Source organism: Carassius auratus, chromosome 22, assembly GCF_003368295.1.
Source record: "Carassius auratus strain Wakin chromosome 22, ASM336829v1, whole genome shotgun sequence".
NCBI lineage: Eukaryota > Metazoa > Chordata > Actinopteri > Cypriniformes > Cyprinidae > Carassius > Carassius auratus.
In genome coordinates this window covers 21913146-21931398 of record NC_039264.1, presented here as the reverse complement: position 1 = coordinate 21931398, position 18253 = coordinate 21913146, and the positions used below count along the sequence as shown (strand labels likewise).

Sequence of the window (18253 nt, the reverse complement as noted above, 5' to 3'; positions counted from 1 at the left end):
TTTAAAACTGTATCACTCTGTTCCAAACCTGTATGACTGTCTTTCTTTTGCCGAACACAAAAGAAGATGTTTTTAAGAGGAGCTTTTTATACAATGAAAGAATCCAAGAAGGAAATGTAAAGTGCTTTAATAGTCCTAAAGTTTCCTAATAAACTCCACAACTACCGTTGTTTATTTTAATTTGTGGTGGAGGGCAATATTTTTAGTAAATCACAATTTATTTTCAGTGTGTTTCCCACAATGGAGAACGGCCCAAAAACTCTTTCATGGTGGGATATCGCAGCTAAGATTCTTCAGAATGTCTAATTTTGAAGAAAGAAAATCACATTGGCATGGAACGACATGAGGGAGAGTAAATGAAATATTTAAAGTGCCCCTATGGGTTATGAAAGGTTCATATTTTGGTTTTGGGAGTCCACAACAACAGGTTGACACTTTAATTGTATCTTATCATATGCATCTATTTTAGATTATTTTAGATTATTTGCTTAAAGACTCCCAAACGATTTGCTCAGCGATTCATTTTCCGAAAACCATCCTTTGCATGACACAAATCTGCCTGATAAAGCAGCGTTTGTGAGCGCAGTGCTGCTTTGTCTACAGCGTTACCAGGGAAACAGACATTTTTGCCGCTCCAAAAGCGGCACCTAGTGGCAAAGAATAGATTAGAATTTTCATTCAGACCGACTTGAAAATCAAGTTTTCCGAGGTCTGAGCAGGCAATATGCTAATGTTTTATGTTAACGTCAAGATAAAACGGCTTGGGATTCGTTTTAAAAACAAGTTTCAATGATTCAGAGTCAAGTCTTTCTTTTGAGAGACAATAACTTTATACACTGTACACTGTGCAGAACTGTGCAGAATGTTTTCATTCACTTAGAACTGTGTTGCTGCATGAAAGGTCATTTTCAAAAATGCATATGGGGCACTTTAAATACGAAAAGCTATTATATGACTTTAAAAGATTTGTAATATAGAGCAATAGCCATATGCACCACATTTATGGCGAATGGCCAAAAAATTATTTTATTATGGAAAATCGCAGCTAAAGGCCCATTCACACCAAGAACGATAACTATAAAGATAACGATATTAGCGTCCACACCAGCGAACGATGTCTGTGTATTCTAAGCGGACGTGCCTCCGCGTGTCTGCTGCTTTAAATTCTCGAGCTCATTACAGCAGGATTGAGTCTGATTTGTTGGCAACGTTTTTATCGTTCATCAGCAAAAAAAAAAAAAAAAAAAAAAAAAAAAAAAGTTCTGAAAGTGATTCCAACGATATCGTTTCTCTTTGCCTTTATCGTTATAGTTGTGGTGTGGACTCCGCTATTCTTTAATATTGAGAATGATTTTTAGAACTATATCTTTATCGTTATCTTTATAGTTATCGTGCTTGGTGTGAACGGGCCTTAAGATTCTACAGAATGTCTCATTTTGTGTTCAATGGAAGAAAGAAAATCACAAGGGCTTGGAATGATTTGAGGGAGAGTAAATTAAATACTTAAATCTGAAATGTGTATTTTCAAAACTGTGTACATTTGTAGGTGCAACATTATTCAAATGTGCTCAAAATGTTTAGATGTGTTGCGCGTGGTGTGTTGCAGCAGTCTAAGAAAGGCTGGATGCAGAAACAGACTCTCAGCAATGCGAACTATCCATGTTGTAATCTTGTCCTAGTGATGTTGTGTCCATGGCACACATAGATTATGTAGGCTTTCACTGTGTGCCTGACAGCGATGTAAATTGAGATGTCATAAAATATCTTTGGGAAAACATTTGCATTCCTTGCAGTAGCTAAATCTGTGAAGACCTCATGGTATTCTTTCTCAGAGGGTCTCTGTGAGGGGGGGGGGGGGGGGGGGTAAACAGATGCACATAATTCATGTGTTAGTGTGCAGGTGAGCAGGTTCGGGACTTGTCCAAGGCTAGCAAGTGGACACCGAGCAACTGTGTGATGCAGGGGCTGGAGGAGGGGTGTTCAATCGATTGAGACGGGGAACAGAGATTGATCAGTTCCCACGGTGAACGCATTAACACTCTCCCAAGTGTGACTCTTGACCTGTGAAACACCCAGAGTTTGATTGGAGGCCCTCAGCAGCCCCTCATCATGTCAGCCCACAATAAAAACAACACACGTCGGCATTCAGCAGAGTTTAGTGGGACATGTCAAACATCTCCGGACATCACAGAGATGAATGAGACTATAAATGCTGCTTGTAATTAGTGCTCAACCCATATGGGTTTTCAATGGCTGATCACATGCTTTATATATATGTGTGTGTGTGTGTGTGTGTGTGTGTGTGTGTGTGAGTATTAGTGATGTCAAATGATTAATCGTTATCAATTGCATCCAAAATAAAAGTTTTTGTTTACATAATATATGTATGTGTACTGTGTTTATTTATTGTGTATATATAAATACACACACATTCAGTATATATTTGAAAAAATATTAACATGTATATACAATTCTATAGTTATATTATATATAAATATAACATATTTGCCTTAAATATATACATGCATGTGTTTGTATTTATATATACCAATAAATATACACAGTTAATATATATATATATATATATATATATATATATATATATATGTATAAGAAAACTTTTATTTTGGATGCGATTAATCGCGATTAATCGTTTGACAGCATATGTATATATAAATCAGGATTCCAGTAACCTACTGTATGTGTTTTAATGATTTTGTTCAGAACACAAAAGAATGCGTTTTGAAGAGTAGCTCTTTTCTATACAGTGAAAGAATATTGACACCAAGGCCATAGAGTTCCAAGAAGGGCATAAAAGTGCTTTAATACGCCTCAAACTTTCTAATAAAAGCCACAATCCCGTGTTTCTCTTAAGTTGAGGTTGAGGGCAAGATTTTTAGTGAATCAAAATTTATTTTTTTATGTGTTTCCCACAAGAAAAGCTATTATATGACTTCAAAAGAGTAATAATATAGAGCAATAGCCATATGGACCATATAAAAAAAGCTTTCATTATGTAAAATCGCAGCTAGGATTCTTCAAAATGTCTCATTTTGTGTTCAACAGAAGAAAGAAAATCGCGAGGGCATGAGGGAGAGTAAATTAAATAAATATATAAATCCAACATTTCTCAAAAAAGAAGAAATCCACACCTGCTGTGCCGTGTTCAGCTGCCAGCAGTTATATTTCTACTTCAAGGACACTTACTGTGTATCTCTTCAGAGTGAAACTGAATCAGGTTCTTACAGTCTGTTCTCCATCAATATAACGCCATATTGCCACAGACTTGGCTAGAAAACTATAGTAATTAATAAAGCACTGCAAAGTGCGTATATCGTATATGTACTTTCCTGAAGGGTTTTCGGTTGCTTCTAGATGCTATGATGAAAGACTAATTAATTTAATTCATTCATGAGCAGTAAAGTGGCAGCCTTTCATTAATGGAGTGATATTCAATAAAACCACAACCTTTTTTTTCGCTCGGCATGCTTTGCAAAACTCTAATAAGTCTCTTGAGCAACGGCACAATCCAGAGAGAACGGGAAAGATGAAATTAGGTTATGAGAACCAAACAAAACAAAACTTATCCAAACCGTAGGCCATTTACCGAGTCCATCTTAGTAGCTGTTTCAAACAATCGACATAAAAAATAAGGTCTCTTCCAATGGTTCGGAGGGCTTAAAGCTAAGAAGCTATCAACTAATTATCAAAAAAACACAGCAGCCCTGATCAATTATTCAGCTGAACATTAGACTCCTAATACACATGCAGTCTGTGGAGGGAAGGCTCTCTGAAGTACCACACACTACGCTACTTTACCCCAACCCCCCTTTCCACGACTCGGTGAGAAAATAATGCTCTCCAAATCCACAATGAGCTGTGCGCGCCACGTCAAACCCCAATCGATCGCGCTTCTCCATCTGTACGCCGCGCACACACACATATTCAAGCGCGGCGTCTCGTGTTTAGAATGATCGCTGTATTTTTATTTGATTTTACTTCCCCTCCCTTGCTGTATTTCCCCCTCAATTCTGCGATTTATGGGCGTCTTTATTGGCGACGGCTGTCGATATTTATGGCTTTTGTGTGACACGCTGACAGACAACAGGAAATGACTCTTGATTGGCTCTGTTGGGAAATGGGTCTTGGTGAGCCGGGGCTTCTGTATTATTTAGCTGGGACATGCAGTCGCCTTCCAGAGTGGCTTCATGCGTCTGTCTGTTCTCGTCTGTAAGAGTACTAACGCAACGCATTAGTAACGGCATCATTTGCTCTTATTGAGGCCCAAAGGAACAGCTGATCTCTCAATGTATATTTACATTCAGGCATTTCATTCATTTTAAACCCTATTTAGAGTAGCTTTTCTAAATATTTATGTATCAATGATAGATTTAATTGGCATCAAAGAGCAGCCTTCTTTGCATGCATTTGGATTAGGTGATATATATATATATACACTATATACAACTGAATAATTTCCATCTGAAAGCATGTGATGGAGATTTACCACTACTATTAATCACAGAACCGAGATGCGCATGACTATCACATGTGATTTATCATGCAGCCCTATGTTTGTTTGTTGATCACAGAGTACAAAGTAGATGAGGAAAACTAGGATGCCGGTGTATTCACAGCGCCGCCATTACTGTCTGGAGTGCATGGAATGGTGCGCTGTGATTGGTTGAGGGGATACATCATATTCTGCAGAAAAGGGAATAAGGGAATGGATAAAAAAGAGAGAAAACATGATCTAAAATGTTTTCAGTACCGACCAGATATAATTATGTTTTTTTTTTTGTGCCATTTATCGCATTTAGGAAACAAACTCATACATATATATATATATATATATTTATATATATAGGTGCATGCAAAAAATATATATATATAAGTATTATGTTATAAAAAATTTTTTTAGATTCAACTTTTGTATAATTTACACACATTCACCAGACTAACAGGACGATTTTAGGATGATCAATGTGAGTATAATATATCAGAATAGCATAATAGAGGTCATTTTACTGTTTCAAAATTATTATTATTTTTATTTATCTGCAAGTATAATATGGATTAGAAACAATTAATGAACTGAATTTATAATACAGAATATATTTCACACAATGCACACACCTTTTCTAGTTTTTGTAATTTTAAATGTAATTATATTTGTAATTTATGTTTGTAGAATTACAAACACACACACAAACACACACACTCACACTCACACTCATAAAATGATTATAATATACATTTTTGAAACTAAATGCAATATACTTTGCCATAATATAATAATGCAAAGAAAAAGTATGTATTAGTACAAACATCTGTGTGTATGTTTGTATTTTATATAATACATTTGAACTTTAAAATGTATTTATTATTATAAATTACTATAACAATAATTATTAATTAACTATAATAATGCACACATTGTTTATTATTTACTTATTTATAATTATTTGTAATTTGTTCATTATTTTATAGCTATATACGGAATTTAGTTTTCTTTATATTTCATATATATTTGAACAATTAGACAAAACAATTATATATATATATATATATATATATATATATATATATATATATATATATATATATATATATATATATATATATATATATATAATATATTGAAAAAAATAATTAAAAATTATCGTTTGTTTGTTTGTAATGCTTCCATTTTTATATTATGGCTACATTCAGTATTTAGGTTTTTCTTCAATATCTTATATATATTTTTATACATTATTTTTATACATTATATATACGCATATCATCTGGCATTTCGTCAATTCCATAGAGTATACATTCTTTTTTCCTAATCAAACAATTATTATGACTTGATTTTGAGCCAAGACTGTTGTAATGAGTGACACTGGTATAAAGCCTAACACAAAGTGAACTCTCGTGCCAAAATGTCAGACGCCTGCAGCTGCAGACCACCCTCCTTCACTGAGCCTTGCAAACAGGTACAGAGAGAATTCAAAGGCCTGCTGACACAATCTGAGAGAAACATTACTGTCTTAGCTATTATGTCCCTATAGTGCCGTTTCTGGCATCGCACCATTGTAACGCAACGCTCGCTAGTTTTAACACCGCTGTCAACACCTCAGTTACTTGAGTGTTGGCCCGGTGTGAATCTGAAATATTTTCCTCTCCCGTAGTTCAGAAACGGTGAAAGCTTCCTTTCATCTTCGTCAGGGGGTCAGGATAAAGAAAGAACGCAATTACCAAAACTATTCTGAAAGTTACGCTCATTGATGTAATGTGCTTGGAAACGTTTTAAAGCGCCAAGATGATGCCAAACGAACCTAAACCGTGAGGCAGAAATAAAAGACATAAGTCGCTTTAATGAACAGGTGGCTTTGTCTTTTTCTGACGCCTCGGTGACGTCTAACGTTCTCCAGCTGAATCGCACATGCCGTTCATCTGGAGCAAATCCATTCACACAGTCCAGTTAAATATAAGTGTAAGCCTAGCCTGCACGCTCCCTGTCTTTCTGGCCTTATCTATTGTCTTTGGGACCTTTCAGCGCGGCCGGAATAGACAGCTGTATATGAGAAGCAAAAATAGACGTCGTAGGACAACTGCTGATAGAGCGAGGTGGAAAGCGGACACTAGAAACCTCATGCCTGCGCTGATTACTACAAGTTAATTAAACCCTGAAGGACAGACAACAGCAGATCCGGACAAATTAAACAAATGCTCTTTTGTAATGTGCCCGTAAAAAGTTTGACACTTTCAGTTGGCGCTGGCGTTCGGTGGATTGGTTTCAAACCCATTACGTAAAACAGGTGCGAGGCCACAGCTGCTGTGCAAATTGAATTTACAAGTGTGAGGTATACGAGGATGAAGAGAATAATTATAGAGGGGAAAAGGCTAAAGTCCGAGTCACATTTGGGGAGCTTGACATCATGGACTTTAGTTTAATGTGGCAAAGTTACGTGTACCTACAAACACTTTTATGCCAGTGTAATGTACAAACATTTAATAACAAAAATATTCTAAATATTTGCTGAAATATTTATGTGTCAATGCACTAATATTTTTGCATGCATTTGGATTAAGTAGCTACAACTATATATATATATATATATATATATATATATATATATATATATGTGTGTGTGTGTGTGTGTGTGTGTGTGTGTGTATACAAACATTTAATATATTGTAAAATATTCGAAATAATTTCTAAATATAATAAAAGTACCAGATAATAATATGTATTATAAAAAATGCCGCTGTATGAGATTTTATCCTGTATTTATATGATACGATAAGCAATATCACACGAGCAGTATCTCATGAGTAAATCTGTGTTATTTTCTAAACACAATATGATGTTTTTTGCTCAGTTCTGCAGAGAACACATTACCTTTAAAGCCACAGCAGAACTGTTACGCGTCTCCGAGCAATACAGCGGTGTTTAGTTTCTGAACGAATCTGCGTTTTGAACGAATCATGTGAATCAGTGATTTAAAGACCATCCACAAAGAGAGGCATTTACTTAATTCCTGAATGAATAAACCATTTGAACGAATCATAAAGGCATTTACTGTCGCCCTCTGCAGATTTAGTTCCTTATTTACAGTATCATTTCATAAAAATAAAAAAATAAAAAAACATTAAAGGGATAGTTCACACACACACACACAAAAAATGGAATTCTGTCGTAATTCACTCACCCTCATGTCGTTTCAAACCTTTCTTTTGTGGAACATAAAGGAAGGTTTTTTGAAGACTGTTGGTAACAAAGCTGTTTCGGTTACCAATGACCTTCAGTGTATGAACAAAAAATACTGAGATCATTATTAAATTATCTTCTATTATCTTCCATACTTTGTTAGGCCATTGTAGCCTAAATATGTGTAATACATACATATATATATATATATATTTATTAATTTATGATCACATCATATATACTAAAATATTTGAAATATTTGGGTATCAATGCATTTCATTATATATATATATATATATATATATATATATATATATATATATATATATATATATATATATATACTGTATGTGTATGTATATTTACACACACTATTTATATTTTAAGTGTTAGTCCATATTTGTCTGTGAATATATAATTAAGTAATTTAAGATTAATATAACAGTGTCATATATTAAAATAAACAATATTATAATTTTTATAACAATATTAATTTAATCATTTAATACAACTATTTCAGATATTTAAATATCATATGATTACATATATATTTTGTAAAATAAACTTATTTTTTTATGGTGATTTCTAGCAATTCCATCTACTAAATCAACGCATTTTGTTCTAAAGCGCCATCTCATGAATGCTGATACCGTGCCGTTTAAATGCAAGGCTGATATTACGGCTCTCGTACGAGACGCTGCTTTGGTATAAAGCAACCATTTACTGTTATGAGGGCAAATGTGCAGCCGTTTTGACTTTTCGACTAGTACATAAGGGGTGAGAATGCTGATTGAGTTGATTTGTTAGCTTAAATCAGCCTCTTCGGAGCAGTTTGTCTGCCGTCGGCTCAGTCTGATTGGGGTGTTTTGGGGCTTCACTCTACATCCTGGTTTTAACAAGCATCCAGTGCGGCCAATAAAAAAGGCTTTTACCTTAATCGCCACCAGATAATATCAAACATTTGTCCCTTTCCCGAGTGCAAAGTGCTTACAAATGCCAAAGATAAAGAAAAGTAAACATATTTCTGTATTTCTCTGTCCTTTTAATCCCGATTTGTGAGGAATGGCAGCAGCGGTACGAGTCCATCAGCTCCTGGGCAGGACCTAGAAGTTCATGACAGGCTTTTATCCCTCATCAAAGCAACAAGTGGATGAACAGACTCTTCTCCGTCCGCTCCAAACCCCTCCCTGGAGTCGGACTCTAAATCTCTCCTTTTAACAAGTGGACGCACTTCCTTCCTTCGCCCGGTCAGGCCTTGAGGGTGCAGGACACATTTTTCAGGGAGAAAGAAAGAGCGAAGCTGCCATATAGGAAGCCCTGTATGCAATGCCCCGTGAAAGAGAGCTGTTTTAAGAGCTGCGATCTGATTGGATGATTTATAAGCAGCTTTAGGGAGTCAGCATGAGTACATATCAGTCATGTTTACAAGGTACCGGACTGCTACTATGAGCACTTTTGGAGAAGAAGATTTGCGAAACATCATAAAATCTTGGCATGGCATAAATATTTTTGTTTTAAATGATTTTTAAGTCAGTATACTTTATAAAAAGGTTCAATAATTTTGAAATAAGTGTCATTTGTGATTTGAAATACAATAAAAACAGTAATATTGTGAAATATTTTTGGCAATTCAAAGAACAGTTTAAATTGGTTCATTCTTGAATTTTGAGCCTCATCGCTCCAGGCGTCAGTGTCACAGGATCCTTCAGAAATCATTCCAATATGTTAATTTCTTCATATTATCATCATAATTTATAATTATTTATCAGTGTTGGAATCAATAGTGCTGCTTCAATGACTTTCATTCAATGCATTAAAGAGAACGTTCAAAATAACAGGATTTGTTAGAATTAGATTTTTTATTACATTAATAATGTCACTGTTGTCACTTTTTTTTAATCAATTTAATTCATCCTAACTGAAAAGAAGAATGCCCCCCCCCCCCAAAAAAAAACTAAACAAACAAAAAACAAAAACAAAACACACACGACAACTTACTGAACTAAAACAACTTTTAAACAATAGTCTATCTTTGAATAAAACAGTATTTTTGGCTCTTTTTCTGAGATTTTTGAGAAATATCTACAAATTCTGTATGATATTTTCTTTACTTTTAGGTTTTTTGTTTAAAGTAATAAACATAAATGCATCTTTTCATTCATAAATTACCCTTGCTATTTAAAAATGAATTTCTCTCTCTCTCTCTCTCTCCCTCTCTCTAAAGAAATTAATATGAAATAAAATTACATAAATAATACATTAAATAAATTAACTACATCATAATAAATATACAAATAAACTGTAATAAATAGTAAATTAACTGTGTAAATAATAAATAAATAATAATTTTTTTTTGTTACTTTTAGGTTTGTTTTAGCTTAGTAAAGGCAACTTTTCATTTAGAATGTATCATTACTGAATAAAAATACGAATTTCTTTCAAAATAAATAAATATATATATATATATATATATATATATATATATATATATATATATATATATATATATATATATATATATAATTTTTTTTGCATATTTGAGTGAAACAGTAATTAACATTAAGTTAGGATAAATAATACAAATAAAATAAATAATAAACAAATTACATCATAATAAATACACTAATAAATTCTAATAAAAATAAATTAATTAACTACATAAAAAATGTAAATAATCGGCCTCTCTGAATGCAATTGTTGCTAATTTGAAGTCTGTTTTTGCATCCAAGTAATAAATAGAAAATGTTTCAAATACAATTCCCCTCTATATTCTTGAACTCTGAGGCAGAAATGGGCTTCATCAGTGATTGGCCTCTTCAGACGTCAGACAGACTCTTCCTGTCTAAGCAGACGCTTCTTGTCCAGAATCTGCTGCTGAAGTAAACCACACGAACGCGATGACTACTGACAGACGGACTCAAATAAAGAGCTTGTAACTATAACCACAGTAATCATTTAACATGTAAAAATGAATAAATGTTTACATTCGTCTCTTCACGTCCGCCTTGAACGTCGGCGTTATTATTAATTTTCCTGGCTCCTTCCGGGGGCAAGAACCTGAACTTCAGCGCTGCAATATTTATGAAGTGCCAAAACACCGCATTCTTCCAGAATTCATGACAAGACATGGAGTTTTTGTCCAATTGTGCATTATTTATGAATGAAAAGAGGCCTTTGTGGATGTTCTCCAGCTGCCCATCTCTTCTTATCAAACAGACATTGTTACCACTGCTATAGCGGGAAGAAAAGAGCGACGGGAGAATAGCCAGAGAGAAAATATGTACAGGAGCAGGCCTTACGCAAACTCACACGCTATCTCCGCTCCAGCCAGTGGATATCATCTATCAGTGGACAAATGCAGGGCTGAGAATGCTGCGTCTCAAATTAAATAATATATCTTTGAAAGCCTATGCCTGCACCAGGCCCAAAGCCCATATATCAAGTCTGAGGGGCTGGTGGATGCGGTCCAGGGGCCATTAACCTCCCACCTGTTTCCCCCCCGTCCTTCACCATGCACCCCTGCCCTTGGTGCCGCTTCTGGGGCTCGTTCGGCCCCCCTTTCCCCTCACCCCTCGCGACAATAACCCCCCCACGCCACACGCCGATGTAAAGTGACGCCAGGCCCGGGCCGGAATAATTCAAATTCGGCGGACCAGGGACACGGTTACAAATCTGGGCTCCCTTGCGAGCGAGGCTGTTTGTCAGGAGGAGCGCTGGCTTGACCTCAGGCCGTCTGCGAGTCACGGGGAGGACAGGAGACGCCGCGGCCCGGCTGGGTGGTATCTGTGGAGATGAAGCTGGGTGGAGGGGGGTGGTATAAATCGTGCGCAGGTTCACAGATCACGCCCGCAACGCCTTATTAATTTCTGCAGATGAGACGGCCACGGAAATGACAGTCTCTGACCTGAACCTCTGAAATTGGACCGGCGGATCCGGGATGAGAAAAAGTGTTGCAGAGCATAAAAATATTAATGGAGGGTGAAAATATTCAATCTGAAATGAATACAGCAACGGTATTTGGACACATGGGCTACATGTTTTTAAAAGAAGGCTCCATTCATTTAATCAGAAATACTACAAAGCAGTTAAAAATAATAATAATCATAATATTAATTTTGTGAAATATTTTTAGAATTTAAAATAAGTGATTTCTATTTTAATATATATTATTAAATATATAGCTGAATTTTCATCATCATTACTCCAGTCTTCAGTGTCACATGATCCTACAGAAATCATTCTGATATACTGATCTGATTCACAAAAGATGCATGACTTATTATTATTATCAATGTTGAAAACAGTTTTGCTGCTTATTTTTGTGGAAACTGATGATGATATTTTTTTGGATACTAGGAAACAACAACATTTGTTTGAAGTAGTTTTTTTGTAATATTTTAAATATATATATATATATATATATATATATATATATATATATATATATATATATATTATATTTTAATGCATGCTTGTGGAATAAAAGTAGTAATTTCTTTAAAAAAAAAATTAATTAAATGCAAAGCAAATCATGTTTTTTTTGTTTTTTAAGTGTGATTTAATTGTTCATGCTTTTCAAGGCCACTGCTAAATAATAATAATAGTTAAATTATTAATTATATTAATAAAGAGTCTCCATCTCCTACTTTTTGGCAAAATATAGAATTTTCTAAACACAGTATGGGAATTTTCAGAAATCATGAAAGGAAAAAAGGAAAAAGAATTATATTTGAATAGGTTTTGCTATGAAGATCAGAGTTGACAAAAAAATAAAATAAATTAATATAAAAATAAATCCCCTATCTCCTGTCCTCTCTCTCCTCACAGCTGCTTTTTCAATAAGCACGAGTCTCACGGCTGGGTGCAGGTTGGAGAACAAGGCCCTAATACAGTGCTTACTTAATGGCATGCCTGGTATTGTCATTCAATTCACTGTTGAGAGAGAGAGAGAGAGAGAGAGAGAGAAACGAGGGAGAGAGTGAAGAAAAAAAAGTGGCTAACAGTCCCAGAGCAGCCGTGAAAGAATAAAAATAAATATTGGCGCCACATGTCAGGGTATTGTAAGTTTTGCACGGTTGACTTTTATCAGCTCGGAGGACTAAATTTAAGACACAATATCAGCGGTGATTAAGTTTACCCGAGCACATTGTGTCGGGGACAGAAAAGCTGCAGGAATCCTCACTAGAACGATTAAGCCTGTGGTGAATCTGTGTGTTTTAATGCCATTGTGTGCTGAGGAAAAGCCAAGTGCACGCATCCTATCCGTTAAACAATAGCCCGCCGTCCACAATGAGAGGGTGATCTCTCTATGGATGTGAATCACTCTCCACGTTATGGGCCGGGCAGCTAACGACAGAGCCAGGGGAGGACAAGCACGCACACAGGTCTCATACCAGCTCATGTAGTCAGTGCAAACACTGGGAAGCCTGCATCTGTTTCCCCCCCCACCCGCTAACATGACTCCCACCCTTAGCATGACAAACCAGCCAGACGACGGGGATGCTGCTGGCACGCACCTTCAAACACACACACACACACACACGCTATGATGCATACGGCAAGCATTTTAGAGTTTATACAACAAGCAATGAATAACTAGCCAGCTTATGTACAGCTCTCACAGTTTTCATTTCCGGGATACAGATGATTTCATACATTAACCCTACAAAGCCTACTGTATCATATTTAGGTTTCTAAATTATCAACTTTGTTAATTCATAAGGAATTTAGCTTCTATTCAATATTGTTTTTATAAGTTAGCTATCTGGGTGGCTAGCAATTTTGATGCAGTTTTACCAAGCCTTTTTATTTATTAACCCTATAAAGTCTACAGTATCGTATTTGATACACAAATGTATCATAGTACATCATCACTGCATTGCTTTTATTTCCTACATTGCATTGTTTTATCTTTAAATAAAAAACTACAGCTTTGATAATGAATCAAAGCATTTAAAAATCATCTTACTGAGACATATTACTGACAGATAATATACATAATGATACTGATATGTAAGTAGTATGTTATATTGGTTTAAAAATCTACATTACAAGCTAACAAAATTTATACTATTTTTTCATAAAGTTCTATATCATACTGTATGAGCCATAAAAGCCTGATGTATTAAATGAATATTTTTAGAGGTTTTAAATATTTTGTCTGAAGGTCCAATAAACAGTTTTAATTTAAATGGTTAAAAGAGTAATCAGGGTTGAAATCATTTGTTTTTTTGCTATAAAATATGTCATGTCTGGGGTTGATTGGTAGCTAAGCTAATTTTTTCACGTCTTCCTCTTTTCCCAAACTTTACAGCTTCACTGTCGCCCAAGTGTGAGAAATGGCCATCGGAATGTTCCCCTCGTCTTTTTTTCATGTGTCTGAACACAATAGTTTGCTCTCTTCAGAGATCCCATCATGACCAAATATTTATGAGAGCTGTAACCGAAGTCGAACTTATGGAAACTAAATCTTTAAACATTTGGCAGACGCTTCACACCCGGCTCTATTACGAGAGAAATGCTTTTGTTCTTACGAGGCTAATAATAGCGCTGTAAATGTAGATATATTTATAGCTGACTCACCACCCTCCCAGACAAGCCTTATATTCACTTGTGTTTCCTGTGTTTATTATATGCTACCCACTGCTTTGTCATTAGCTCGTTCGCAGAATATTCGCAAATTATATTTTTCACATTGATCTAGTGGATAAAGCATTAATTGATGTCTAAGGTGGTTTTGGGTTACATACTATACATCTATGAGCTCTATACGAGGAGGTGTGTATGCTAGCATATGCTATCAGTGGTTGTTTACGCAGGTGCCACCATAGATATATATAACGTAGATGGCTCATTAGCGACTTTTTCAATGAGCTGCTATACGCCCTCCGCCATATTGTTACGATCAACTTAACGTCATTCACCATAATAATCACTGATTATTTAAAACATGCCACAACCCTTCACAGAAAGACTCAAAGCTTCGTGAAAACCTACGGTATGGTGAATGACGTAAAGTTGACCCTTCCAAGATGGCAGCCGCATCTTTGTGCCTGGAGCCGTCGAATGGGGCATCTATACATATGTGTGCCGCTATACAAACGAACTAAACTGCTAGCGTAGCACTGCTACTGAAACTGTTGATTTCAATTATTAGCATGTTAGTCCATAGCACCTTTTGAGAAATTTACGACTCACTAAATTCTCTGAATATGTGTGAGGAGAGGCCTTTCACGGCAATATCGGCAGCATTCACTGCAATTCTGTGCCATTAAACCTGAATATATAGCTCTTGTCTTGAGCTCTCGATAGATGAAGCTTGTTAAAACCACAATGTTAGGTGGGATAAACGTCCATCAGCATCACAAAGCTCCGTGGGTAACAACAGCCATACGAGTGTTCGATAATTAGAGCCAGGAGTGGGTTCAGACTTTCTAGTGCTACTTTTTTTGTTTGTGGTTTTTCCGCGGTTTGCGCTTCGAATGTACGATTTAGCGAGGGCACATGAGAGCTGCACTAATTACAACTTCAACGCAACGCTACGACTGCTAATGTCAAATTCGACAGCTACACCCTTGTCTCTTTTAACAACTATTGTGTAAAACAATTAGCCGGGGCGAGAAAGTAGTCGTAACATCAAGGGGGAAACTACTTCACCGCGGCGAAAGGTGAAGTGCAAACACAATTAAAGGTAAATGATACAGACAGCAATTAGCTAACACAAATGCTAATCCACGCGAAAGTGGGAATACAATGCTTGAGCTAAAGAGAGCGAGAACAGATAATAAAGCTCTATGAGTAAGAGCACTGGGGAAAGCGTGACATTCAGTTTTATAACAAAGACATGAAAACTGAATTATAATTCATTTCTGACCAGCAAAATATGTTGGAAAAAAATGTATGTGCATATCCAGATATCAAAATAGAGATATACACTGAAATAAATACAGCATCCAGATAAAACTGTATGTCAATATCAGTATAAATGAATTCTAGTACAGCTCATGAGCTATTGAACGTGATATGAGGAAAACAATAAGGTGCCTGTAGCTCTAAAAGCACAAAATTAATGATTTGAATTGGGTGCTGTCAGATCTCCCAGTGGCATATCAAAACATGTCATGGACGGGTAAAATACAGCATGCTCACGACCAAAATCTTTCACGGAGGCAGACATGCACGAGTTACTAAAACCCTCACAATCCCATCAATATTTCTGTCAGACAGATGTGTATTGTGAAAAAAAAAAGAAAAAGTTAAAACAAGCGAAAAAATAAAAAATGAACGACATCTGACTGGCCTCTTCGGCTGGTGTAGTAAACCGTCAATTATAGATCACTGTGTCAATACATCATTTGAAATACTCACACAAATACATAATGTATTTTTCAGGCTGTCTCGAAAAAAAAAAAAGTCTTCGCATACAGCCTTGAAAACTGTGAACTGATTAACTGTCAGGTCAAATGGCAACATCTGTCTCTTTCATATTAATGGTGTACTGTTGTGTTAAGTATGCTGGGAAACATTATTAGTGGGATTCATCAAAACATCACGTTATTCTGTTATTCTAAGTGTACTTGATGCATAAAAGCCTGTTCACACCTATTTAAGCTACTATGGTTTTAATAATTGTTCTATGAGAATAGCAAAGTCCACAGTATAACTATAATTATGACGAAACAGAAGAACTACATCGTTGGAATATTTTTTTTTATTTTTGTTATTGGGATCCAATCAGGATCCACCTGTTGTTAAAGCATAGGAATGTACTCCCCCTCAGGCCATCCGAGATCTTAGATATGTTTGTTTCTTCATCGGTTCAGATTTTGAGAAATGTAGCATTACTTCACTTGCCCAACAATGGAATTCTCTGCTTCTTACAAATGTGCAGCTTTTTGCTTCCCAAGATGTTAAATGATGGACCGGAGTCGTGTGAGTCAGCTGTTTGGACTCTCATTCTGACGGCACCCATTCATTGCAGTGCATCTATTGGTGAGCAAGTGATGTAATGCTGAAATTCTCCAAACCTGTTCTGATGAATAAAATGCAGAAACAAACCCATCTACATCATGGACGGGCTGAGGGTCAGTATATTTTCAGTACTATTCGTAAAAAACTTAATTCGCAGTTTTACTAGAATTATACTGAATTTTACGCCAACAGACATCCCAACTGATTCCCAACTCAACGAAAAAACCTGTTGTATCACTTGAAGTCTTTTACCGCCCAACACCAAACCAACGAAAGCATCACGTACCTTCAGCTCCCGGAAGAAGATGCTGCTCCTGGCCCATTCTACAATGGAGAACAGTGTCTGGTCGGCCATCTTGCACATGAGGCCAAAAGTGTTGAGTTTCTCGTGCTTGCCCCGGCTGGCCTGCTCCTGCTGGAGGTACGCTAGGATCTTCGCTTGCACCTGAGGCTCGTCCGGCTCGCACTTGAGCAGCTCCATCACAAGGTGAGGGAAGGTGGCTGGCGATCCGCCCGGATAGGCTTCCACGTACGGGTAGCCCATGAGGGACTCCGGTGAGCTTGTGTAGGGGTCGGGATACTCTGACTTGATGGTGCGGCTCTGGAAGTGGCCATACGCCTGGTAGCCCTGCAGTCCTCCGGCGTGCGGCGGCATGGCCATGCTGACCGGCGAGGTGACGAAGGGACTGCGGTCAAAGTCTGCAGGGGGCAGGCCTGCGCTGGAGGAGCTGTGGTGGTGGTGATGGTGGTGATGATGGTGGTGGCTCAGTGGAAGCCCCTTGGAGGCTGAATGGATGTTCTGAATGGCAGAGGTAATGGTGAGGTCCGCTGGGACAGTTTGCATGACTTGCGTCATGGCCTCCAGCTTGAGTCCATTGGCCCGGATCAGCGCTTTTTTCTGTTGCTTGAGCGCCCGGTCTCGTTTGTACATGGGGCCGAACTTGTTGCGACCTCCTCTCATTCGATCGGCCCTCACAGCTTATAAAAAGGCAAAACACAAAATGAATCGGGTATCAGTTCATGAAAGCTTAAATAATAGCTAAAGTGTGTAATTTCTGTGACACTAGTTTCACCAAACCGATTTGGAGAAGTTAGGACTTTTCCCTGCAGGTTGTGGGTTATTCAGAACAGAATTGAGAATAGGATTTAAAAACACATTATATTACTTTATTTCGGTTGAGTTTGAATTTAGATAGTGAACAGGATGCAGAACTGGAATTCCAATTTATCAAGAGAAATTCTCTTCTCAAGAAAGGCCTGAACGTACAGTAGGCATTTTGGCCAGAGAGATGGATTTCATGTGTGAATTTTTTATTAAGTGGTGTTAGTTTGTGTTGCTACCCATGTGACCTGTTATTTTCAAAAGCAGACCTGGAGCAAACTCCCCATAATCGAGCCAGAGGATACAATTTAGAGAGAAACTGTGCTAATGATTCAATATTAAACTGCAGCGAGACAAAGTCAAGCGGACGAGATCATCATTATGGCAAATAAATGAAGAGAGCGCCATTGCCCGGAAGCGACTCTGATCCCCGCCACAGGGCCGTAGACTCCACTTTCGTCTGCTGGGTCCCATGTTAATTATTT

At 36.8% G+C, this 18253-nt stretch overlaps 1 protein-coding gene across 3 annotated transcripts in view; it reads right to left on the bottom strand.

Annotated features, from left to right (window-relative positions):
- The window catches only part of LOC113040009 (nuclear receptor subfamily 5 group A member 2-like), a 55574-nt gene that overhangs the window by 26858 nt on the left and 10463 nt on the right, over positions 1-18253 (bottom strand). For all 3 annotated transcript variants that reach the window (XM_026198188.1, XM_026198187.1, XM_026198189.1), the window contains exon 4: positions 16953-17644. In XM_026198188.1, coding sequence (XP_026053973.1) covers positions 16953-17644 — 692 coding nt within the window. The remainder of the gene's footprint in view (positions 1-16952; positions 17645-18253) is intronic.